At 43.5% G+C, this 26926-nt stretch overlaps 1 protein-coding gene across 11 annotated transcripts in view; it reads left to right on the top strand.

Moving 5' to 3' along the window:
• Positions 1-26926, top strand: part of UNC13A (unc-13 homolog A) — a 335107-nt gene that overhangs the window by 200705 nt on the left and 107476 nt on the right. For all 11 annotated transcript variants that reach the window (XM_077273640.1, XM_077273632.1, XM_077273616.1 and 8 more), the window contains 2 exons: positions 5242-5383; positions 23423-23592. In XM_077273640.1, coding sequence (XP_077129755.1) covers positions 5242-5383; positions 23423-23592 — 312 coding nt within the window. The remainder of the gene's footprint in view (positions 1-5241; positions 5384-23422; positions 23593-26926) is intronic.

Genomic DNA, 26926 nt, shown 5'->3' with positions numbered 1-26926 from the left:
GAGACATAAACTGTGCTTAGAGTTGATCCATATTATGGATAATAATTACAATTATACATATATAAACATACACTATATATATATATATATACAGATTCATGCAGTATGTACAAACACATATATAAAGTATGCAGGAGAAGGAGGTCTGGGAGCTTCAACGGGATCCACATGCAACACCAAATGAGTAGAGCCAAATCAGAAGAAAGGTGGGTGCTCGCAAGGCTAGTGAGCACAGCCAAACAAAATTGAGAGGATAGCGGCACACCACTGATGAAAAAATGAAAAAAACTTTATTCAGGCATAGCAAGCCATATTAAAAACAGGAAAAGCCTTAAGCATTTCAGGTGCATGCAGAAACCTTAGTCATAGGATATACAATTAAAACCACAGTCAGAATACATATCAATGAACAACCAATCACAGATGACAAATGATTAATTACATATGCACAAGGTGTGGATGCAAACACAGCAGCAAGAAAAAAAACAAAAAACATATAAATAAACATAAAATAGATTGTTTCTTGAGTTCATGCTCATCGGATATCTCGTGTCCAACTTTAGAATCCAGAATGCTTCCCTTGATCTCAATAGTTTCTGTTTGTTTCCACCCCGAATGGGATTAAAAATCTTTTCAAATGCATAAAAAGCAAAATGTATAAAATATATGTATATAAAGTACCGCATTTTCTGGTGTATAAGATGACTGGGCGTATAAGACGACCCCCAACTTTTCCATTTAAAATATGGAGTTTGGGATATACTCGCCGTATAAGACGGGGGTTATCTTATACGCCCAGTCATCTTATACGGCGTGTGTGGTGCGGATGGTTCCCAGGGTCTGGAGGAGAGAAGACTCTCCTTCAGGCCCTGGGATCCATATTCATGTAAAAAAAAGAATAAAAATAAAAAATATGAGATATACTTACCCTCCGACGGTCCCCGGCTCTCAGCGGTGCAAGCGGCGGCCTCCGTTCCTAAGGATGCATTGAGCGAACGGAGGCCGCTGCTTGCACCGCTGAGATTCGATGGCCATCGGAAGGTAAATATATCCCATATTTTTTATTCTTTTTTTTTGCATGAATATGGATCCCAGGGCCTGAAGGAGAGTCTCCTCTCCTTCAGACCCTGGGAACCATGCAGGACCGCTCCCTGCACACGCCGTACTCGGTGAATAAGACGACCCCCAACTTTTGAGATGATTTTCAGGGGTTAAAAGTCGTCTTATATGCCGGAAAATATGGTATATAAACACAGAAACATAGATTCAGTTTAAATACAGTATGCTTACATTCATATACAGTTTATACATATATTACACTGTGTAATTCATACATACAATATACATATATAATACACTGCTCAAAAAAATAAAGGGAACATCCTAGATATCACTGAATGAAATATTCCAGTTGTAAATCTTTATTCATTACATAGTGGAATATGTTGAGACCAATAAAACCTAAAAATGATCAACGTAAATCACAGCTAATATCCCACGGAGGTCTGGAGTTGGAATAATGCTCAAAATCAAAGTGGAAAATGAAGTTACAGGCTGATCCAACTTCAGTGGAAATGCCTCAAGACAAGGAAATGATGCTCAATAGTGTGTGTGGCCTCCACATGCCTGTATGACCTCCCTACAATGCCTGGGCATGCTCCTGATGAGGCGGTGGATGGTCTCCTGAGGGATCTCCTCCCAGACCTGGACTAAAGCATTCACCAACTCCTGGACAGTCTGTGGTGCAACATGACGTTGGTGGATGGTGCGAGACATGATATCCCAGATGTATTCAATCGAATTCAGGTCTGGGGAAAGGAAGAGCCAGTCCATAGCTTCAATTCCTTCATCTTACAGATACTGCTAACACACTCCAGCCACATGAAGTCTGGCATTGTCCTGCATTAGGAGGAACCCAGGACCAGCCGCACCAGCATATGGTCTCACAAAGGGTATGAAGATTTAATCGCGGTACATAATGGCTGTCAGGCTACCTCTGGCGAGCACATGGAGGGCTGTGCGGCCCTCCAAATAAATGCCACCCCACACCATTACTGACCCACTGCCATACCGGTCATGCTGAAGGATGCTGCAGGCAGCAGATCGCTCTCCACGGCGTCTCCAGACTCTGTCACGTATGTCACATGTGCTCAGTGTGAACCTACTTTTATCTGTGAAGAGCACAGGGCGCCAGTGGAGAATTTGCCAATCCTGGTGTTCTGTGGCAAATGCCAAGCGTCCTGCATGGTGTTGGGCTGTGAGCACAACCCCCATCTGCGGACGTTGGGCACTCAGACCATCCTCATGGAGTCGGTTTTTACCGTTTGTGCAGACACATGCACATTTGTGGCCTGCTGGAGGTCATTTTGCAGGGCTCTGGCAGTGCTCCTCCTGTTCCTCATTGCACAAAGGCTGAGGTAGCGGTCCTGCTGCTGGGTTGTTGCCCTCCTACGGCCCCTTCTACGTCTCCTGATGTACTGGCCTGTCTCCTGATAGCACCTCCAGCCTCTGGACACTACGCTGACAGACACAGCAAACCTTCTTGCCACAGCTTGTATTGATGTGCCATCCTGGATGAGCTGCACTACCTGAGCCACTTGTGTGGGTTGTAGAGTCCTTCTCATGCTACCAAGAGTGTGAAAGCACAACCAACATTCAAAAGTGACCAAAACATCAGCCAGAAAGCATTGGTACCGAGATGTGGTCTGTGGTCCCCACCTGCAGAATCACTCCTTTATTGAGTCTGCCTTGGTAATTGCCAATAATTTCCATCTGTTGTCTATTCCATTTGCACAACAGCATGTGAAAGTGATTGTCAAACAGTGTTGCTTCCCAAGTGGACAGTTTGATTTCTCAGAAGTTTGATTTACTTGGAGTTATATTCTGTTGTTTAACTGTTCCCTTTATTTTTTTGAGCAGTGTATATGTACACAGACACACAAATACTATATACTGTATGCATACCCATATATACAGGTGTTTTTTCACAACATTAGAATATGATCAAAACGTTAATTTATTTCAGTTCTTCAATACAAAAAGTGAAACTCATATTATATAGAGTCATTACAAACAGAGTAAATTAGAATACTTTATAATACCAGCTTGAAAAATTATTTTAAAATCCGAAATGTACCTAAACCACGTTTAGAGTCAACATGTTTGGTATTTTTTAAGCGATCAGTCTAATTTACGGGTGAGTGTCTCCAGAAACATGAGCTGGGCATAATGTACTGGGCACTAGAACATACTGGGCACTACAGTGGCAGTTTGTAGTTTTCACTCAGCAATATCCACTGCTGCTTGTTTTTGGATAAAAAAAACATGGAGTCAAGCTTGTCACTACGCCTGTAGCTAAATTCCCAAAGGAGTATAATTTCCAAAATAGGGTCACTTGAGGGGGGATTCTGCTCTTCTAGCACTTAGGGGCTCTGTATGTGGAGTCCTTGTGAAAATAAAACATTTGGGGCTAAAGGAACATTTTACTTATATGTTATATAATTTGCTCTCCAAATGTAACATGGTATCCGCTCCTGATTCCAGCCATTTTTGCTTTCAAAAAGTCAAACGGTGTTTCTTCTATTCTGAGCCCTGCCATGCACCCAAACAGTAGTGTTCCCCCACATATGGGGTATTGGCGTACTCATTAGAAATTGTACAACAAATTGTCTCCTGTTACCCTTCTGAAAACAAAAAATTGGGGGCTAATGTAACATAATTGCAATAAAGCACCTGAAGAGTTAATAAACATCTTGAAAATGGTTTTGAGGACTATGATGGGTGCAGTTTTTAGAATGTTGTCACTTTTGGGTATTTTCTGTCATATAGACCCCTCAAAGTCACTACAAATGTGATGTGGTCCCCCAAAAAATTTTTTTTTTAAATTTTAGTTGCAAAAATGAGAACTTGCTGATCAACTTTTAACCCTTCTAACTTCCTAACAATTAAAAATTATGTTTATGTTTAAAAAATGATGATGATTGTAAAGTAAACATGTGGTAAATGTTATTTATTAACTAATTTGTGTAATATAGCTCTCTGGTTTGAGAACAAAAAAATTAAAAGTCTGAATGTTGCAAAATATTAAAAATGTTCGTCAAATTTCCGATATTTTCACAAGTAAATGCAAGTCATATAGAACAAATTTTGCCACTATCATGAAGTATAATATGCCATGAGAAAACATTCTCAGAATCACTGAGATCCATTGAAGCTTCCAGAGTTAATACCACATAAAGTGACAGTGGTCAGAACTGTAAACTTTGGCTTGGTCAGGAAGGTGAAAACGGGCTTGTACGTTAAAAGGGTTAAAATTGGACCAAAGTCTGATGAAAATACTTGATGAAACTCAATCTGTTTTCCTCGTACTTTAAAAAATTGTCATCTGAATGAGAACTTACACTTTTAGACTACAGATCTTTTCTGTTATAGATTTTAGCTCAAACCCATAATAAATACGACATGTTGCGTGCAGATTGTGGAGTGAATTTCATCCTGTGCTTTACATAGGGTTAAAGAAGTTGTCCACCACTTGTCTCGTCATACCCATCACTTGGCTCCGATAAATAATAAAACCTATACTCGCCTTCTGTGCCGGCGGCCGTTCCTGCGGTGTCAGCACTCTCTCTCCCCGGTGCTCATTTGCGGTGTTGTGATGCCGGGGCCCTATCAGCGCTGGTGTCACTGTCCCCACCTTCAGACAAATCAAACATGAAGATAAATTAAACATGAAGAGGTGGTCAGGGATCAGCTACAGCCTGGACTTCCTCTTCATGATCGATTTGTCCAAAGGCGGGGACAGTGACGCCAGCGCTGATTGGGCCCCGGCAGTGTCACGTGTCACAACACCACACGAGAGCCCCGGGTAGAGCGAGTGCCATTATCGCTGGAAAGGCCCTGGCACGGGAGGTAAATATAGACTTTATTATTTTATGGGGGCCAAACATTTTGATCAAGAAGGGGTTTGCTAGTAGTGGACAACCCCTTTAAGTTCACAGTGAAAATGTGCAGAAGTCCTCAACCAAATTGACATGCTGCAAACTACAACGTTCTCCAGTGTGAATTCACCCAAAAGGGATAAGAATGATCTCCAGATATTTCAATGATACATGTGAAAAGACCACATTAATGAATTCTGTGATCTTGGTAATGATTACAATGTTTATAGAAAACTTTTTGAGAAGTTAGAAATGTTTGATGCTGGATATTTTGTATGGCTCAATGTCTATTACTGTTTTGCAGTGGTGTGTGCACAGGGTCTACAGGCCAAGGATAAGACGGGCTCCAGTGATCCCTATGTTACTGTTCAGGTTGGAAAAACAAAGAAAAGAACAAAGACCATCTATGGAAACCTCAACCCTGTGTGGGAGGAAAATTTTCACTTGTGAGTATATTTATGTCTAACTATAAGTCTTTACTCCAAAAAATGTAGAAATCTGCCTAAATGCAAAAGATGCAGGTCCAAAATTTGGATCTCTATTACAGTAGCTATATGTTTCAATGCACATTAGTATATGTAATATATTACTAAAGTCCATATTTAGGGATTCCACATTTGCAGGAACTTCACCATTTATTAGCACCTTTGCCCCTATTCCGCAGACAGATATGCAGTATGGTTCAGCAGTCAGCATGAAATACTTAACATGTTGCCTTTATCCCAGAGGCGTAGCTAGGGGTTCAACTCAGTGGGGTTAAACTTCTGAGTGGACCCCTAACTGGTAACCCTGATTAGAACTATGGTGGCGCACTGATGATTATTATTTATTATTATTATTTATTTATATAGCACCATTGATTCCATGGTGCTGTACATGAGAAGGGGTTACATACAAGTTACAGATATCACTTACAGTAGAAAAACTTACAATGACAGACTGATACAGAGGGGCGAGGACCCTGCCCTTGCGGGCTTACATTCTGCAGGATTATGGGGAAGGAGACAGTAGGTTGGGGGTTGCAGGAGCTCCGGTGTTGGTGAGGCGGTAGCTTCGGTAGTGATGAGGAGGCAGCAGGGTCAGTGCAGGCTGTAGGCTTTCCTGAAGAGATGTGTTTTCAGGCTCTGTTTGAAGGATCCGAATGTGGTGGATAACCGGACGTGTTGGGGCAGGGAATTCCAGAGGATGGGGGATATTCGGGAGAAGTCTTGGAGGCGATTGGATGAGGAGCGAATAAGTGTGGAGAAGAGAAGGAGGTCTTGGGAGGACCGGAGATTACGTGAGGGAAGATATATGGAGATTAGTTCAGAGATATATGGAGGAGACAGGTTATGGATGGCCTTGTAGGTCAGTATTAGTAATTTGAACTGGATACGCTGAGGGAATGGGAGCCAGTGAAGAGATTTGCAGAGGGGGGAAGCGGAGGAGTAGCGAGGAGAGAGATGGCTTAGTCGGGCAGCTGAGTTAAGGATGGACTGGAGAGGTGCAAGAGTGTTAGCAGGGAGGCAGCAGAAAAGGATGTTGCAGTAGTCAAGGTGGGAGATGATGAGGGCATGCACAAGCATTTTAGTAGATTGAGGGTTGAGGAAAGGACGGATACTGGAGATATTTTTGAGCTGGAGGCGACAGGAGGTGGAAAGAGCTTGGATGTGCGGTTTGAAGGACAGGGCAGAGTCGAAGGTTACTCCGAGGCAGCGGACTTCCGGTACGGAGGAAAGCATGATGTCATTGATTGCGATAGATAGGTCAGGTAAGGAAGATCTGTGGGATGGAGGAAAGATGATGAGTTCAGATTTGTCCACATTGAGTCTGAGGAAGCGAGAGGAGAAGAAGGAGGATATGGCTGATAGGCACTCTGGGATTCTGGACAGCAGAGCGGTGACGTCTGGGCCAGAGAGGTAGATCTGAGTGTCATCAGCATAGAGGTGGTACTGGAATCCATGGGACTTTATGAGTTGTCCCAAGCCAAGTGTATAGATTGAGAAGAGTAGGGGTCCTAGAATAGAGCCTTGGGGGACTCCAACAGAGAGTGGGTGGGATGAGGAGGTAGTGTGGGAGTGGGAGACGCTGAAAGTGCAGTTGGAAAGGTGCGAGGCGATCCAGGATACGGCGAGGTCTTTGATGCCAAAGGAGGAGAGGATCTGTAGTAGGAGGCAGTGGTCAACTGTCAAAAGTAGAGGACAGGTCTAGAAGGAGGAGTACAGAGTATTGTCCAGTAGCTTTGGCGGTAAGTAGGTCGTTAGTGATTTTGGTCAGGGCAGTCTCGGTTGAGTGATGGGGCGGAAACCAGATTGAGGATTGTTGAACAACAAGTTAGATGAGAGGTGGGAGGAAAGTTCAGCGTGGACGTGCTGCTCCAGGAGTTTGGAAGCGAATGGGAGCAGCGATATTGGGCGATAGCTGGACATAGCAGTTGGATCGAGGGTTGGCTTTTTAAGGATAGGTGTGATTGTGGCATGTTTGAACGCAGAAGGGAAGGTGCCAGAAGTTAGTGATAGGTTGAACAGGTGGGTTAGGGATGGGATCAGTGTGGTGGTGAGGTTGGGGAGGAGGTGGGATGGGATGGGGTCGAGCGCACAGGTGGTGAGGTGCGATTTGGAGAGGAGACAGTTAAGCCCCCCTTCAGTGATGTTGGATAGGGATGATATGGGGTTTGGGCATTGGTCTGGTATACAAAGGGGTTGTGGTGGTTGAACAATGAAGACTTGCCTTGTCTGGTCAATCTTATTTTTAAAGTGTGTGGCAAAATCCTCGGCAGAGATGAGGGAGGTTGGAGGGGGCAGTGGGGGCAGCGGAGGCGGGAGTTAAAGGTTTTGAATAACTGTTTGGGGTTGTAGGATAGGGAAGATACGAGGGTTGTGAAGTAGGCCTGTTTAGCAGAGGTGAGAGCAGATTTGAATGCGAGTGTTGCATGTTTGAATACAGTGAAGTCATCTTGCGAGTGTGTTTTCTTCCAACGCTGCTCCGCAACCCCGGACACTTGCCGGAGCTTTTTAGTGGTGTTATTGTGCCAAGGTTGTCTGTTGATACGTCGCACTCTGCCATGGACGAGAGGGGCAACCGTGTCAATAGCTGATGCGAGAGTGGCATTGTAGAAAGCAGTGGCAGTGTCTGTGTCGTGGAGTGAGGATATGGATGCCAGTGGTAGGATGGAGTCAGAGAGTGTGTGGGTGTCTAGGTGTGCAAGGTTTCTGCGGGGGTGCGCATGTTGCTGGACATGGATGACCGGTGAGGAGGACAGGGATGAGAAGGTGAGCATATGGTGGTCGGATAGAGGGAGAGGGAAGGTGGTGAAGTTAGATAGAGAGCAGAGACGGGTGAATACCAGGTCTAGTGTATGCCCGCCTGTGTGGGTGGCTGCGGAGGACCGTTGAGTGAGTCCAAAGGATGAGGTAAGGGACAGAAGTTTGGAGGCTGTTGAGTGAAGGGTATCAATGGGGATGTTGAAGTCACCCATGATGATGGTGGGAATGTCAGCAGAGAGAAAGTGAAGAAGCCAGGTGGAGAATTGGTCAATAAAGGCAGTGGCCGGGCCTGGAGATCGGTATATGATGGCCACTTGGAGGTTGGAGGGAGAGTAGATGCGGACAGAATGGACTTCAAAAGAGGGGAGAATAAGGGAGGGAAGAGGCGGGATTGGGTTAAAGGTGCAGTTTGAAGAAAGGAGAAGACCCACTCCTCCACCATGTTTGTTGCCGGGTCGAGGAGTGTGGGTGAAGTGGAGGCCTCCGTAACACAGCGCAGCAGGGGAGGCGGTGTCAGAGGGTGTTAGCCTTGTTTCTGTGAGGCCAAGGAAGGCAAGATTGCGGGAGAGAAAAAGGTCGTGATTCACATGAAGCTTATTGCAGATTGAGCGGGCATTCCAGAGTGCTCCAGAGAGGGGGAGCAGGGGGGAGGGCATCAGGGGCACGGGTTTTATGTTGGGAAGATTGCGGTAGTTCATGTTGGATAGGGAGCGATAGGAGGGAGTAGTAGTGGGAGGTATGAGATGTGGTGGTCCAGGGATGGGAGATATGTCTCCAGCAGTGAGGAGAAGTAGAGAGAGAGAGCAGGTGGGAGAAAGAGAGTGGCCGACTTGTTTTATGTTATCTTAGGACGGATTTGAGGTTGAGGAGCAGGTCAGCAGAGGAGGACAGGTGGGGAGGAAAGAGGGAAGGGGAGAGGCTTACTAGGTTAGAGAGTGCTGGGGTTTGTGATATCGAAGGAGAGAGAGGATTAGTGGAGCAAACACTGTAAGGGCACATGTAAACATGATGGAGTAAGAAGGGTTAATAGAAAAGCTAGGTCCAAGTTAATAAGAATTGCTTACTCAGAAGACATACCCAAAAGAAACAGATACATAGAGTGGGGTCCTGACTCCTGCCGTGACTAACTGCCGTTGAAATAAGTGCGGCGTCTGTATGCTTAGCTGCGTGATGCTTTGCTGCAAGGATGCGCGTGCCTGACCCCACACACGTGCCCCCCTTAAGATGCTACTGAATTTATAGGACTGAGTAAAGGATCAGGTGAGAGGGATTGTGGGTCCTTATTTGGGATAAATTAGCAATTGGCCAACACCCCAGGGGAGGTTACATGATCAAAGGCTCTGAGCCTGGCCACAACCATATGCTCTAACACCTTGACCACGATAATATCTCCTGTGACCCCAGCATGGTCACATGGGGGCCCCATGGGGGCATGGGGATTAACCAATATTTGGTGACATATAGTGGTAGATACCAGTTTTGCACAACATACAAGTGATTTTATTACAATTATATAAAGTAACTTACAGCTGTCGTTCTTTCTAATGGAATAGTTCATTTTTATGTCTTTTCAATCTGGCCCAGACCGACATGTCAACTTCTCCAGCCAGGACTCAGTCTGCAGAGATTACAACAAAGACACATTTGACTTCTCACATTTCCAGCACCGTCCCCATCTATCTCCAACCTTCACAAACTCCCTATCCTGCTGATATCCCAATACTGAGCTGCTGCTGCCGTATGTGTCCCTATTTGCACCTGCTATTTGGCACAATAACAGCACTACTCTTAGTGCCCCACCACTGTGTCCCTGAAATAGTAATAATGCCTCATTTGTGTTCTATAGATAAATAAAAATAATCTTTATTTATATAGCGCCAACATATTCCGCAGCGCTTTACAGTTTAACAGTTTCAAACACAACAGTCATAGGTAACAATCTTAGCAATACAGTAATAAAGCAAAATAAGATAAAATAAGACAACCCTGCTGAGAGCTTACAATCTACAATGAGGTGGGGAGATACAAAGTACAGGTGTGTATTTACAATGATGTATTTACAATGATGGTCCAGCCATCTTCAGGGGGTGGGGGGTAGATGGAGATAGTGAATGGGCTACACACAAACATAAAATGAGTTTAATTAGGGAACGTGATAGGCCGCTCTGAACAAATGAGTTTTGAGCGAGCGCCTAAAACTATGCAAGTTGTGGATGGTCCTAATATCTTGGGGTAGAGCATTCCAGAGGATTGGCGCTGCACGGGAGAAGTCTTGGAGTCGGGAGTGGGAGGTACGGATTAGTGCAGAGGTTAGTCACAAGTCGTTTGCAGAGCGTAGTGGTCGGCTAGGCCGATAGACAGAAATGAGGGAGGAGATGTAAGGGGGTGCCACACTGTGGAGAGCTTTGTGGGTGAGAACAAGTACTTTGAATTGTATCCTGTAATGAATGGGCAGCCAGTGTAACGACTGGTGAAGAACGGACGCGTCCGAGTAACGATTAGCCAGATGGACTACCCTGGCTGCTGCATTAAGGATAGACTGGAGAGGGGAAAGTCACGTGAGGGGGAGGCCAATTAATAGAGCGTTACAGTAGTCCAGACGGGAGTGGATTAGGGCGACAGTGAGAGTTTTTGTTGTCTCCATGGTGAGAAAAGGGCGGATTCTAGAGATGTTCTTTAGGTGTAAGCGGCACGAGCGGGCAAGAGATTGTATGTGGGAGGTGAAGAAGAGATCGGAGTCAAACATAACACCCAGACAGCGTGCCTGCTGCCGGGGTGTTATTATGGTGCCACCCACGGAGAGAGAAATGTCAGATTTAGGGAAGTTAGTAGATGGCGGGAGCAGAAGAAGTTCAGTTTTGGAGAGGTTGAGTTTCAGATAGAGAGCGGACATGATGTCAGAGACTGCGGACAGACAGTCAGTGGTGTTCTGTAGTACAGCGGGGGTAAGGTCAGGGGATGATGTGTATAGTTGTGTGTCATCAGCATAAAGATGGTACTGAAAGCCAAATCTGCTGCTGGTCTGTCCAATTGGGGCCGTGTAGAGGGAGAAGAGAAGGGGGCCAAGGACTGAGCCCTGAGGTACCCCAACAGTGAGAGGAAGAGGAGACGAAGCGAAGCCAGAATACAGAACACTGAAGGAGCGGTCAGAAAGGTAGGAGGAGAACCAGGAGAGAGCAGTGTCCTTAATGCCTAATGACTGGAGCCTAGAGAGTAGGAGAGGGTGGTCAACAGTGTTGAAAGCTGCAGAGCGGTCGAGGAGAATGAGCAGAGAGTGGTCACCGTTACATTTTGCTGTCAGAAGGTCATTGGTCACCTTGATGAGTGCAGTTTCTGTCGAATGTAGGGGGCGGAACCCGAACTGTGAAGGGTCTAGGAGGGAATGAGTGGAGAGGTAACGGGTAAGGCGGGAGTAGACTAGGCGCTCCAGGAGTTTTGAGATGAAGGGGAGATTGGAGACCGGTCTGTAGTTGTTTGTGCAGGATGGGTCGAGGGCGGGTTTCTTTAGTAATGGAGTAATGATAGAGTGTTTGAAGGAGGAGGGAAAAATGCCAGAGGAAAGGGAGAGATTAAAAATTGTAGTTAGGTGAGTTGTGACGACTGGAGAGAGAGACTGGAGGAGGTGTGAGGGAATGGGGTCGGTGGTGCATGTAGTCGGACGAGGAGAGGAGCTTGGAGACTTCTTCTTCTGTGATGGGATCGAATGTGGAGAGTGAGCCAGGGGAGATGCAGGGAGGAATGGGAGTCATTGCACTTGGTATAGATGGTAAAATAGCCCCATGAAAAACAGTGTCTACATTTTGCCCCTTAGATGGCCAGCATACTGAATGCTCCATAAGAATATTGATTCTTAAGAGCCCACGTAAAATATAATACTGTTCACTGAGTCCCCAATGTACAGCTCCTCTATACACAGTATGGTGTATAATGGCCACTGCATTAGCACCCAAACTGTATAATGGCCCCCACATTAGCCCCCAAACTGTATAATGGCCACCGCATTAGCCCCAAAACTGTATAATTACCCCGCGTTAGCCCCCAAACTGTATAATGGCCACTGCATTAGCACCCAAGCTGTATAATGGTCCCCACATTAGCCCCCAAACTGTATATTGGTCCCCATATTAGCCTCCAAACTGTATATCGGCCACTGCATTAGCCTCCAGACTGTATAATGGCCACCGCATTAGCCTCCAAACTGTATAATGGCCACCGCATTAGCCCCAAAACTGTATAATTACCCCGTGTTAGCCCCCAAACTGTATAATGGCCACTGCATTAGCACCCAAGCTGTATAATGGTCCCCACATTAGCCCCCAAACTGTATATTGGTCCCCATATTAGCCTTCAAACTGTATATCGGCCACTGCATTAGCCTCCAGACTGTATAATGGCCACCGCATTAGCCTCCAAACTGTATAATGGCCACCACATTAACCCCCAAACTGTATAATGGCACCCACACTTTATAATTAGTCCTCAATGTATGAAGGCCCCATCACTGTTTCAGGGTCCCCCATTGTTAGTGATGCCCCAACAAGTTTTAATTACAATAAAAAATCATATACTCACCTAAACTATGGTCTTGACGAGTCCAGCAGCAAGGCCCGGGTGGACCAACGCTGTCATAGCACCAACACACGCACAAAATGTCAGAGTCCCAGCGCGGTGTAACCTCGGTAATTCTGTCGACTGCAAAGTAACCTGTGGTCTACAGAACAGAGAGCGGTAGTGGGCACGCCAATACATTTATGGGTAGCATAGCTCCAGGTGGGCCCTTCTGAGCTCAGGGCCCAGGGCGTCCGCACCCTCTCCCCACATCCGGTAGCTACGCTACTGCTTTAACCCCTTTATGCCCCAGCCAATTTCAGTTTTTGCACTTTAGTTTTTTTCTCTTCTTCTTCCTAGAGATTTAACTTTTCATGTTTCCTTAGACATAGCATATGAAAGCTTTATTTTGGAAAAATGAGTTGTAGTTTTTGAATTACATTATTCATATTATCAAATCAATGAAAATGGGAACAAAAATGCCAAGTGTTGTGACATTGAGGAAAAACACTGCTTCTGCCATTGCGTTTTATTTTTATGGCAGTTAGTACTTAGTAAAATTTCTGGCAATACGATTTTTCATTTCAGTACCATTATGGTGATACTCAGTGGTGTAACTATAGTCCTATGGCTGAGATGCAAAATTTGGACCTGGGCCCCCTACACACACCACCTTCCCCATGTGCCCCCCGCATGTTGGTCAGATGTATGGGCCCTTGTAGTATTCTAAATCCTATAAAGACACATGAATTGCCCCCTCACCTATTATGTAGCAATGTTCCCCATCCTGGGCTCCTTCCTGGTATATATACCAGAGAGAACGAAGTGTAACAAAAAACCCTTTAAAAATAACCTTTATTTAATTCTTTAAAAAAAAAAAGAAAAAACACTATTGTTTCTTAAAAAGGAGTTGGTGCAGGGTCTTGAAGCAATGATCCCATGGAAGTTAATCACCGGGATGTGCAAAATACTATTAGCACAATAAAAAAAATAGGAAGAGTCTATGGAAGATAGAATGTACGTTACCGTAAAGATAACCCTTCCTGACAGCGGAGTTTGGCACCCTGATTAGCGAAGTGGAACCCCGCTCCACATGGACTGACCCCCCCTGACCCTCACCATGACTCCTTAGCAAAGCCACCACCAAACACCCAATAAAGTGCTACAGTGTAAAACAACTTATTGTCTGATTCTTGGTGCCTAATAAATACTGAGCTGTGCAGACAATAAAGCTCAGTAGTTTGGAGACATACAGAGTAACCATGTGTATATATATATATATATATATATATATATATATATATATATATATCTTTTATGAGCCTTCTTAAACAAGGCAATAATATTGCTCATAAAGGTATGTCTTTAATTGACCTTTCTGCTTAAACTCATATCTCAGTGTGATGAGAAAACAGGGTTAACCAAAGTATAATCCCCAAGTGAAAGGGGCACTAAATCAGATATATACAAATACAGACCAAACGTTTGGACACACCTTCTCATTTAAAGATTTTTCTGTTTTCATGACTATGAAAATTGGACATTCACACTGAAGGCATCAAAACTGTGAATTAACACATGTGGAATTATATACTTAACAAAAAAGTGTGAAACAACTGAAATGATGTCTTATATTCTAGGTTCTTCAAAGTAGCCACCTTTTGCTTTGATGACTACTTTGCACACTCTTGGCATTCTCTTGATGAGCTTCAAGAGGTAGTCACCGGGAATGGTTTTTGCTTCACAGGTGTGCCCTGTCAGGTTTAATAAGTGGGATTTCTTGCCTTATAAATGGGGTTGGGACCATCAGTTGTGTTGTGCAGAAGTCTGGTGGATACACAGCTGATAGTCCTACTGAATAGACTGTTAGAATTTGTATTATGGCAAGAAAAAAGCAGCTAAGTAATGAAAAACGAGTGGCCATCATTACTTTAAGAAATGAAGGTCAGTCAGTCCGAAAAATTGGGAAAACTTTGAAAGTGTCCCCAAGTGCAGTGGCAAAAACCATCAAGCACTACTGTAATAATTATAGGGGATAACTCAGGAGACTCTTTGCGTGGAACAAGACAACTACAGGACACAGTTTTATAAGTGGTAAAGTCTATATTATCACACGGTGATTCAAACAGGTGCAGAGAGAAACTCAAGTCCACAACACTTGGAGTAAATATTAAATGCAGCTTAGCAGTCTATAGGAAACTTCAGAGGAAAATGCAATCACGCAGAAAGTCTATGAAGCACAATTATTCTTGAGGATACTTGACACGAATAAGTCCTTGCTTAGTCCAAAACACAGATAGATATGCTTATAAGGCAGTTCCAATAATATCTTAGCTCAACCAGGGAGGCCGGGGTAATAGTCTCAGGTTCTTGCAGTGCAGCAACAGCTTACATGTCCAGCAAATGCAGATGGAAGTAAACACGAGCAGCAGATGAAGGAGGATTACTGGAACTGGTGTATGCAGCAGGAACTCAGAGAAGAGTAGCAGGATAACCCCACAGATTCACAGGAGCAGGTATATAGCCAGGGAGTAACCAGAGGTCAGGAGCTGGATGCAAGGCAAAATACTCTAGCACATACTGAAGGCTGGGGTGGAGTTTTATAGCAGGAAGACACAGTGCACTTGAGACCAAAGATGCCATCTTGGAAAAGGGCAGTAATGCACAAAAGGTAATAAAAAATGTTCAGAGTCCTGACAGCTACAAAGAAACTGGCTCACATGAGGACCGCCCCAGGAAAGGAAGACCAAGAGTCACCTCTGCTTCTGAGGATAAGTTTATCTGAGTTACCAGCCTCAGAAATCACAGGTTAACAGCAGCTCAGATTAGAGACCAGGTCAATGCCACACAGAGTTCTAGCAGCAGACACATCTCTACAACAACTGTTAAGAGGAGACTTTGTGCAGCAGGCCTTCATGGTAAAATAGCTGCTAGGAAACCACTGCTAAGGACAGGCAATACGCAGAAGAGACTTGTTTGGGCTAAAGAAGACAAGGAATGGACATTAGACCAGTGTAAATCTGTGCTTTGGTCTGATGAGTCCAAATTTGAGATCTTTGGTTTCAACCACTGTGTCTTTATGCGACGCAGAAAAGGTGAACGGATGGACTCTACATGCCTGGTTCACACCGTGAAGCATGGAGGAGGAGGTGTGATGGTGTGGGGGTGCTTTGCTGGTGACACTGTTGGGAATTTATTCAAAATTGAAGGCATACTGAACCAGCATGGCTACCACAGCATCTTGCAGCGGTATGCTATTCCATCCGGTTTGTGTTTAGTTGGACCATCATTTATTTTTCAACAGGACAATGACCCCAAACACACCTCCAGGCTGTGTAAGGGCTATTTGACCAAGAAGGAGAGTGATAGGGTGCTATGCCAGATGACCTGGCCTCCACAGTCACCAGACCTGAACCCAATCGAGATGGTTTTGGGTGAGCTGGACCGCAGAGTGAAGGCAAAAGGGCCAACAAGTGCTAAGCATCTCTGGGAACTCCTTCAAGATTGTTGGAAGACCATTCCCGGTGACTCCCTCTTGAAGCTCATCAAGAGAATGCCCAGAGTGTGCAAAGCAGTCATCAAAGCAAAAGGTGGCTACTTTGAAGAACCTAGAATATAAGACATAATTTCAGTTGTTTCACACTTTTTGTTAAAGGGAACCTATCACCCTGTTTTTTTCGGTATGAGATAAAAATACTGTTAAATAGGGCCTGAGCTGTGCATTACAATAGTGTAGTTTGTGGACCCCGATTCCCCACCTATGCTGCCGAAATACGTTACCAAAGTAGTCATTTTCGCCTGTCAATCAGGCTGGTCAGGTCGGATGGGCGTGGCTTCTTCCCCCAGATATTGCGTAGTTTTCCGTTGGTGGCGTAGTGGTGTGCGCATGTCCAAGGTCCCCAATCCTGCACGGGGGGGTGAAAATAGCAGCGATGTCCGTTATTCCATTGGTGGTCGGTGGGCGCGGCCATCTTCCTTTGGCCGCGCGTGCGCAGAAGCGGCGCTCTGCTGGCCGCGGCTTCAGGAAAATGGCCGCGGGATGCCGCGCGTGCGCAGATGGAGATCGCGGCGGCCATTTTCCTGAAGCCGCGGCCAGCAGAGCGCCGCTTCTGCGCACGCGCGGCCAAAGGAAGATGGCCGCGCCCACCGACCACCAATGGAATAACGGACATCGCTGCTATTTTCACCCCCCCGTGCAGGATTGGGGACGTTGGACATGCGCACACCACTACGCCACCAACGGAAAACTACGCAATATCTGGGGGAAGAAGCCACGCCCATCCGACCTGACCAGCCTGATTGACAGGCGAAAATGACTACTTTGGTAACGTATTTCGGCAGCATAGGTGGGGAATCGGGGTCCACAAACTACACTATTGTAATGCACAGCTCAGGCCATATTTAACAGTATTTTTATCTCATACCGAAAAAAACGGGGTGATAGGTTCCCTTTAAGTATATAATTCCACATGTGTTAATTCATAGGTTTGATGCCTTCAGTGTGAATGTACAATCTTCAGAGTCATGAAAATACAGAAAAATCTTTAAATGAGAAGGAGTGTCCAAACTTTTGGTCTGTACTGTAGATGTATTTTAAAATAGGGATTAGTGATGAGTGAGTGTACTCGTTGCTCGGGTTTTCCCGAGCATGCTCGGGTGACCTCCGAGTATTTTTTAGTGCTCGAAGATTTAGTTTTCATCGCGGCAGCTGAATGATTTACAGCTACTAGCCAGGCTGAGTACATGTGGCGGTTGCCTGGTTGTAGGAAATCCCCACATGTAATCAAGCAGGCTAGTAGCTGTAAATCATTCAGCTGCCTCGATGACAACTAAATCTCCAAGCAGTCATAAATACTCGGAGGTCACCCGAGCGTGCTCGGGAAAACCCGAGCAACGAGTACACTCGCTCATCACTAATAGGGATTGCATGGTTTCGGGGGTACAAAGCCATCATGTTCCCAACCAAATAACACCATGGTTCCTTAAAAAAAAAACGGCACCAATATCGCAGACAAAATAGATAAACACTTATCTCAGAGGGGCTGGTACCCAACCCGACGCATTTCCCCCCTTTTATTATATGAAAAAACACGGCACTCTGTATTAGTCAGCTGTAGGTGCACAAGTAGGGTGTCCAGCCCATCGTATCAAATGTTCAGAAAAGACTTGGCACTCAAAATTTGGAAAATATTGTGTTCATTTATTATGCATCCAGACAATAAATTGTTGAATGTTTTCGGTCCACAACTGGATCTTCATCAGAACAAACTGGTTCAGTAGTGTGGATTTTTAGCTTGCATGCAGCAGAAGCGCTGGGTCTCCTATCCGTCTATCAGTTCATACCCTTGGCGAGGTACTGTCGCACATCGCAGACCCACAGTCCATTCATGCATCGGACCCTGAACTCTACCCACTTTTAATCTTCCTTTAAGACACTATTACTTGAGGAAAAATCCACACTTCCCCCCTTTTATTGTCAGTCCAAATGGGGTTCATCAGGGGAGATGGCAGCAATACACCACAGGCAGCTTTTGTCAATAAAGTGCTGCATGCGTTGTGGTGGGCACATGTCATTCCTTAAATACTCCACCGTCAGCACCATCTGCTGGAAAGCATGTTGCCGGCTGTCATGTGGTATATATATCCCTCATCCTGGTATATGTCCCGCAGTCTGCTGCTGTTCTTTAATGCATAGAAAAAAGATAAATTATCCTACTCACCTTCCCTCTGCTCCACTGTCAAGCGGAGTCCACTTCAGCATGCAAACGATGGGAGCGTATGGTGTCATTGCCATGCGCCCCGAATCACGTGCATGCCAACGTCAGCTGCTCGTCTCTGTTTGGCTAGCAGTGATTATTGCAGTGCATGGACCCTTGCTCCACAATACATTTCAGCATTCAAGTACCCACAGCCAGTTGAAGTTTGCACTGGCATCAGAGGGCCCCTCACCTGCACAGGCTCAGTTGCGGTTGTGACTTCTGCGACCGTGATTGTTACATACATGGCAATACATTCTTAGTCAGATTATTTCAGATTTTAGTGGCTAAAAAATTACGAAGTCTATAAAAAAATTTGACTTGTATCGCCATTTTCTAAGACCAGTAACTTTTCTATTTTTTCATCAATGAAGTGTGGTGAGCTTATTTTTTGTGTGCCAAGCTGAAATTTTTAATCATATCATTAGGAGTACACATGATATTTTGATCACTTTTTTTTTTTTACTTTTTTTCAGGCAGTGCAACAATCAAAAAAGCAATTGTGACATCTTAATTTTTGCTTTTTTGCTTTATAATGTATACAGGTTAAATAGTTTTATATTCTGATAGATCACACTTTTGCAACCCTGGCAATAACAAATTTAATTACAGTACATTTTAAATTTCTTTAAATACTAAAGTACTACAGTATACAGACAAAATGATGATCTCCTATTAAGCCCAGACATGGGCTGGGCTTCAAAAGAGCCCAGAAATAGCAGACAGGGGGCTTTCAGCTGGCCCATGTCTGATATGGCAACCTACCAGCATTCCCGCAATCACATTATGGAGGGTAAATGGCCACCCGCATCGCCGTCTTGAAAGCCACTGTTGATTACTCATTTAAGGGGTGAACAGCAGTGATTGGAGCTAGCAGCAAAGCAGGCAACTGCCAAGCCTGCCTCATACATGTATGGCAGACAGAGTTAAAGGGAACCTGTCTCCCCCAAAATCGAAGGTGAGCTAAGCCCACTGGTATCAGGGGCTTATCTACAGCATTCTGTAATGCTGTAGATAAGGCCCCAATGTATCCTGAAAGATGAGAAAGAGAGGTTAGATTATACTCACCTAGGGGCGGTCCCGCTGTGGTCCAGTCCGATGGGCGTCGCGGTCTGGTCCGGGGCCTCCCATCTTCTTACAATGATGGCCTCTTCTTGTCTTTATGCTGCGGCTCCAGCGTGCTTTGTCTGCCCTGTTGAGGGCAGAGCAAAGTACTGCAGTGCGCAGGTGCCGGGCCTCTCTGACCTTTCCCGGCGCCTGCGCACTGCAGTACTTTGCTCTGCCCTCAACAGGTCAGGCAAAGTACGCCTGCGCTGGAGCCGCAGTGTGAATACAAGAAGAGGACATCATCGTAAGAAGATGGGAGGGCTATAACAATTATTTTTTAGATAAAACAGTTTTTATTGTGTAAAAGCGCCAAAACATAAAAAAAATATAAATGAGGTATCGCTGTAATTATACTAACCTGAAGAATAAAGCTGCTTTATTAATTTTACCACATGTGGAACAGTATAAACGCCCCCCTAAAAGAAATTCAGGAATTGCTGGTTTTTGTTCATTCTGCCTCCCAAAAATCGGAATAAAAAGCGAACAAAAAATGTCATGTGCCCAAAAATGGTACTAATAAAAACGTCAACTCGTCCCGCAAAAAACAAGACCTCACATGACTCTGTGGGCCAAAATATGGATAAATTATAGCTCTCAAAATGTGGTGATGCAAAAACTATTTTTTGCAATAAAAAGCATCTTTTAGTGTGTGACGGCTGCCAATCATAAAAATCCACCAAAAGAAACGCTATAAAAGTAAATCAAACCCCCGTTCATCACCCCCTTAGTTAGGGAAAAATAATAAAATTTTAAAAAGTGTATTTATTTCCATTTTCCCATTAGGGTTAGGGTTAGGGTTGGGGCTAAAGTTAGGGTTAGGGTTGGTGCTAAAGTTAGGGTTGGGGTTAGGGTTAGGGTTGGGGCTAAAGTTAGGGTTAGGGTTGGGGCTAAAATTAGGGTTAGGGTTGGGGCTAAAGTTAGGGTTTGGATTACATTTATGGTTGGGATTAGGGTTAGGGGTGTGGTTAGGGTTATGGTTGGGATTAGGGTTAGGGGTGTGTTTGGGTTAGGGTTTCAGTTAGAATTGGGGGGTTTCCACTGTTTAGGCACATCAGTGGCTCTCCAAACGCGACATGGTGTCCGATCTCAATTCCAGCCAATTCTGCGTTGAAAAAGTAAAACCGTGCTCCTTCCGTTCTGAGCTCTCCCAAACAGGGGTTTACCCCAACATATGGGGTATCAGCGTACTCAGAACAAATTGGACAACAACTTTTGGGGTCCAATTTCTCCTGTTACCCTTGGGAAAATACAAAACTGGGGGCTAAAAAATAATTTTTGTGGAAAAAAAAAGAATTTTTATTTTCACGGCTCTGCGTTATAAACTGTAGTGAAACACTTGGGGGTGCAAAGTTCTCACAAAACATCTAGATAAGTTCCTTGGGGGGTCTAGTTTCCAATATGGGGTCACTTGTGGGGGGTTTCTACTGTTTAGGTACATCAGGGGCTCTGCAAATGCAACGTGATGCCTGCAGACCAATTCATCTAAGTCTGCATTCCAATCAGCGCTCCTTCCCTTCCGAGCTCTGCCGTGCGCCCAAACAGTGGTTCCCCCCACATATGGGGTATCAATGTACTCTGGACAAATTGGACAACAACTTTTGGGGTCCAATTTCTCCTGATACTCTTGGGAAAATAAAAAATTGCGGGCTAAAAATCATTTTGTGAAAAAAAAAAAAGGATTTTTTTAATTTTCACGGCTCTACATTCTAAACTTTAATGAAACAATTCGGGGTTCAAAGTGCTCACCACACATCTAGATAAGTTCCTTAGGCCTTCTTTCCAAAATGGGGTCACTTGTGGGGTTTCCACTGTTTAGGCACATCAGCGGCTCTCCAAACGCGACATGGTGTCCGATCTCAATTCCAGCAAATTTTGCATTGAAAAGTCAAATGGCGCTCTTTCCCTTCCGAGCTCTGCCATGTGCCCAAACAGTGGTTTACCCCCACATATGGGGTATTGGCGTACTCAGGACAAATTGTACGACTTTTGGGGTCAAATTTCTCCTGTTACCTTTGGAAAAATAAAACAAATTGGATTTGAAGTAAAACTTTTGTGAAAAAAAGTTAAATGTTCAATTTTTTTTAAACATTCCAAAAATTCCTGTGAAGCACCTAAAGTGTTAATAAACTTTTTCAATGTGGTTTTGAGTACCTTGAGGGGTGCGGTTTTTAGAATGGTGTCACTTATGGGCATTTTCTGTCCTTATAACTTCCTAACAAAAAAATTATATTTCCAAAATTGTGCTAATGTAAAGCAGACATGTGGGTAATGTTATTTATTAACTATTTTGTATGATATGACTCTCTAATTTAAGGGCATAATAACTAAAAGTTTAAAAATTGCAAAATTGTCAAAATTTTTGCCAAATTTCCGTTTTTTCTCACTAATAAACGCAAGTCAAATCGAAGAAATTTTACCACTATCATAAAGTACAATATGTCACGAGAAAACGTTCTCAGAATCACCAGGATCCGTTGAAGCGTTTTAGAGTTATGACCTCATAAAGTGACAGTGGTCGGAATTGAAAAAAATGGCCTGGTCAGGAAGTTGAAAACAGGCTTCGGGGTGAAGGGGATGAAAACAACATTTTATTAGAAAAAAATTAAAAATATTTAATGGCGAAAAGGTGCAATTCTGAGGGATATGTACAACCCACTGACATGTTTCGAACTTTGTGTTCTTAGTCATAGTATGGCATAGTTCCCCAGCGTTAAGTGTTGTTTTAAATAGTGGAGGAGCAGGGAATTATGCAGAAAATCATCATTCACTAAAAAAGATGAAAATGTATTTATTTCTCGAGCTAAATATTTAGTAAATATACATTAGGTCTGTTCTGATATTCATCCAATTTGATGTTCTATTATTTAGCTTAAAAATCCATGAAGCTTCTTTATGTTTTAGAATACGCAATCTATTGCCTCCTCTTTTGGGTGGATGAACTCTTTCAATGGCAATGACCCTGAGAGAGCGAACATCACCTCTGTGAAGATTAAGGAAATGTTGTGAGGCACCTGATATTGGGTATATGTATGTAGTATAGTTTTTCTGATTCCCTATGTCTCGCAACATTTCCTTAATCATCACAGAGGTGATGTTATCTCTCTCAGGGTTAATGCCACCCAAAAGAGGAGGCGATAGAGTGCGCATTCTAAAACATAAAAAAGCTTCATGGATTTTTAAGCTAAATACTAGAACGCCAAATGGCATGAATATCAAAACAGACTTAATGGAAGTTCACTAAATATTTAGCTTGAGAAATAAATACATTTTTATCCTTTTTAGGAAACATTTATTTTCTGGTTAGCCAATAAAGGTATCACTCTTCTATCATCATTGGGCAGAAAAGTATTTACATCAATTTTTGGGCTAACACGGTACCGCAATATAGTTTGTTATTGTACATCATATCTTTTTTACTGAGTGATGATGTGTACACGTCATTCCCTGCTCCTCCACTATTTAAAAAAACACCTAACGCTGGGGAACTATGCTATACTATGACTAAGTACGCATAAAGTTCAAAACGCATTAGTGGGTTGCGCATGTTCCTGGGAATTGCACCTTTTCACCATGAAATATGTTAATTTTTTTTCTAATAAAATATTGTTTTTAACATAAAAAAAAAGAAAATACGGATCTGTTGCTGGATACACCTATTTGAATTGTTCCAGTCTTAGAAAACATGGACACGTGAATTTGACGAGTGGTAGTCGTCATGCCTTCATTCTCCCAATAGCTCGGTAGTTGGGACCTTGCAAATATAGAATGTGCGAATATCCTTCTTCTCACAGTTGTATTGCACCGTCTTAGACTTCTTTTTGTTTTCTAGTGAGTGTCATAACTCCTCAGATCGCATCAAGGTACGTGTATGGGATGAGGATGATGACATAAAATCAAGAGTGAAGCAAAGGTTCAAGCGCGAGTCTGATGATTTTTTGGGACAAACGATCATTGAAGTTCGAACCCTGAGTGGTGAGATGGACGTGTGGTACAATCTAGGTAAGGCAATCTAATGGATTAAACAGGACAAAAGCAGTTAGGTTTATGGCTCCCGTTCCTTCTGCAAGGTTACGTTCACACATCGTGTATGTGGTGCCCATCTTTCCGTAGCGTAGCTGTAGTTTATCTACAGCAATGTCTGCATGGTATATATGCGGATTCTGTTGTGGATTTTGCTGTGCCTTGATGCCTTTTTCATCATTGCTATTGCAAATGGTGAAACTCTTTCTCATTCTGCACATAGAATTGACATGTTGCAGGTTTCAAAATCCGCACAGCAGGTCAATTTTTCACGTAGAACGAAAGGGTTGGTCATTTTATTCATAAATGTGTTTAAGACTAGTTGATGCCACTTACTAATAAGCAATTATTAGTTATCAGTATTATATTGTTGTTTAAATATTGTAATATTATGTTGGCGTATATTTTGAGTAATTTGCATAATTAGCATAGAGGTATAATAATGAGGTTATGCAAATATTTAGCCATGTCTTGGTCGTAGGTTGTGGATTGAACTATCATTGGCTATATGATTTTTATAACTGTGATTATAACAAAACAATGCACTTATTCATCATGGCATTGCGGTGTTTCAAGATGGTGGACTTTTCTTTCTGTATTTTGTTTAAAATTATTAGAGAGAAAGAGAACAGTGGAGTCGGCAAATCCATTTCAAACAGCAATATAGAGAGAGTAAACAATACTCGTTATAAACAATGCAAAAGTAGACTCCTATGACCAATATAAATAGGGTGAATCCCAATAGGGTGAACCTGGGTTTATACATAATAAAGCATATGGTAAAAGAAAAACTGGAAATGGCAATGGACAGGGAAATCTAAATGAATGAAACCCATCACATAGAATTTGGTTATAAAAATATGGCAGCTACAACCAGCAATACAGCCGCCATTAGCCTCAGCCATCCAGACAGTAGTTCTACCAAACTCGTATGTGGGCCATCACTCATCTGTCACAGCAAGATAATGTTTCTGACAGTAATACCATCAGTGTGAGTCAGTATTCTGCATCTTACTCCTCGACCGACATAACATTTAATGTTTTTGAATGTGGCCTTTCAATGCCATTAAAGACATGTTTGAGGAACAGTACTCCAGTTTCAGAACAACAACTTATTCCAGTCGATGTCCAGTTGGACTTGGGTAAGGTAGGGCGATGGACGGGGAGGACATGACTAGCTGCATTGGAGGTTGTGCTAGTAGTGGTAACTGGTAGGGGAACTGGCAGTGGCAGCCAATGTGATAATGGCAACCTCACTCAGGGCAAATATAAAGGTGAGAATCAGGAGTAAGGGCAAGGAACTCGGGACATTCCCCACACTGAGACAACTGTTGTCCCAGTCGGGGTAGCAGTAATTTCAGTTGTGGTGGAGATTGGAGAACCAACGTATTGCAGTTTGGAGGCCCTGCAACTATAAAATAAATCATAAAAATCTTGGCTCTCCATCAGCATAGGAGCATCACCTGCTTATGTGGAGCAAAATGGCTAGCAATATAATGGTCATTATGGTTGATTTCTTTTAGTGTTTCTTAAAGCCAGAAAGTTGCCATTTGAAATTACTTTAGTTTTGTGCCATGCCTGTGATCTGCTTTTTTTCTACAAAATGAAACATCCTCCAAGACCGGTGATTCCATAATTTTTGCCAGGGGTTGTAGTTCAGGAATCAATATTTTGTAGAATAATCATGATTTTTAATCACAGCTTTCATGCGTCTTGGCATGCTTTCCACCAGTCTTTCACACTGCTTCTGGTGCAAAAATGTAAGCAGTTCTTCTTTGTTTGATGGCTTATGACTATCCATCATCCTTTGATTGCATTCCAGAGGTTTTCCATGAGGTTCAGGTCTGGAGATTGGGCTGCCCATGACAGGTTTTTGATGTGGTGGTTTCTTCATTTTTGCCAGAGCTGTATATATATATATATATAGTAATTGTTTACATTTTAAAAATTGCAAAAAGGAAAATGGAGTGGTGCAAAAGTTTGTGCACCCTTGGAGATTTGTGTGCTCAGATAACTTTGACCAATGTTTCAGACCTTATTTGGCCAGATAGGGTTATGGTTTGTTCACTATCATTGTTAGGAAAGGCCAGGGGATGCAAATTATCCAGCTTTATAAAAACCCAGCCTCCTCTAACCTTGTGCTACAAAACAGCAGCCATGGGTTCTTCTAAGCAGCTGCCTAGTACTCTGAAAATGTTGGAGGCCCACAATGCAGTAGAAGGCTATACTAGATAGCAATGTGCTTAGATGTTCTTTTGCATACTTCTGACACTTAATTTTATAGTGAGGACACAGGAGAGGTTTTCTTCTGATGACTCTGCCATGAAGGCCATATTTGTGCAGATGTCTCTGAATAGTAGAACAATGTACCACAACTCCAAAGTCTGCTAAATCTTTCTGAAGGTCTTTTGCAGTCAAGCGGGGGTTCTGACTTGCCTCTCTTGAAATCCAACAAGCAGCTCTCACTGAAATTTAGCTTAGTCTTCCAGACCTTATCTTGACCTCCACTGTTCCTGTTAACTGTTATTTCTTAATTACATTTCAAACTGAGTAAGGCCATGTGCACACATTCAGTATTTTTTGTGGTTTTTTTCGCTATAAAAACGTGATAAAAACGGGAAAAAACGCTTACATATGCCTCCCATTATTTTCAGTGTATTCCGCATATCTTGTGCAAATGTTGCATTTTTTTCCGCGAAAAAATCGCATAGCGGAAAAAAAAGCAACATGTTCATTAAATTTGCGGAACTGCGGGGATTCCGCACACCTAGGAATGCATTGATCTGCTTACTTCCTGCACGGGGCTATGCCCACCATGCGGGAAGTAAGCGGATCATGTGCGGTTGGTACCCAGGGTGGAGGAGAGGAGACTCTCCTCCACGGACTGGGCACCGTATAATTGGTAAAAAAAAAATTTAAATAAAAAATAGTCATATACTCACCTTCGATGGCCCCCGGAGTCTTCCCGCCTCTCAGCGGTGCACGCTGCCGCTTCCGTTCCTATAGATGGTGTGTGTGAAGGACCTGCGATGACGTGACCGCGACGTCATCGAAGGTCCTGCACACACCATCTATAGGAACGGACGCCGCTGAGGAGATCGGCTGTCTGCAGGTGAGTATAACCATTTTTTAATTTTTTTTATTATTTTTAACATTCTATCTTTTACTATTGATGCTGCATAGGCAGCATCTATAGTAAAAAGATGGTCACACTTGTCAAACAGTATGTTTGACAAGTGTGACCAACCTGTCAATCAGTTTACCAAGCGATGCTACAGATCGCTTGGAAAACTTTAGCATTCTGCAAGCTAAT

The sequence above is a fragment of the Ranitomeya variabilis genome, chromosome 1, assembly GCF_051348905.1.
Source record: "Ranitomeya variabilis isolate aRanVar5 chromosome 1, aRanVar5.hap1, whole genome shotgun sequence".
Classification (NCBI taxonomy): Eukaryota; Metazoa; Chordata; class Amphibia; order Anura; family Dendrobatidae; genus Ranitomeya; species Ranitomeya variabilis.
Note: the sequence above shows the minus strand (reverse complement) of the source record. Positions and strands in the feature narration are given on the sequence as shown.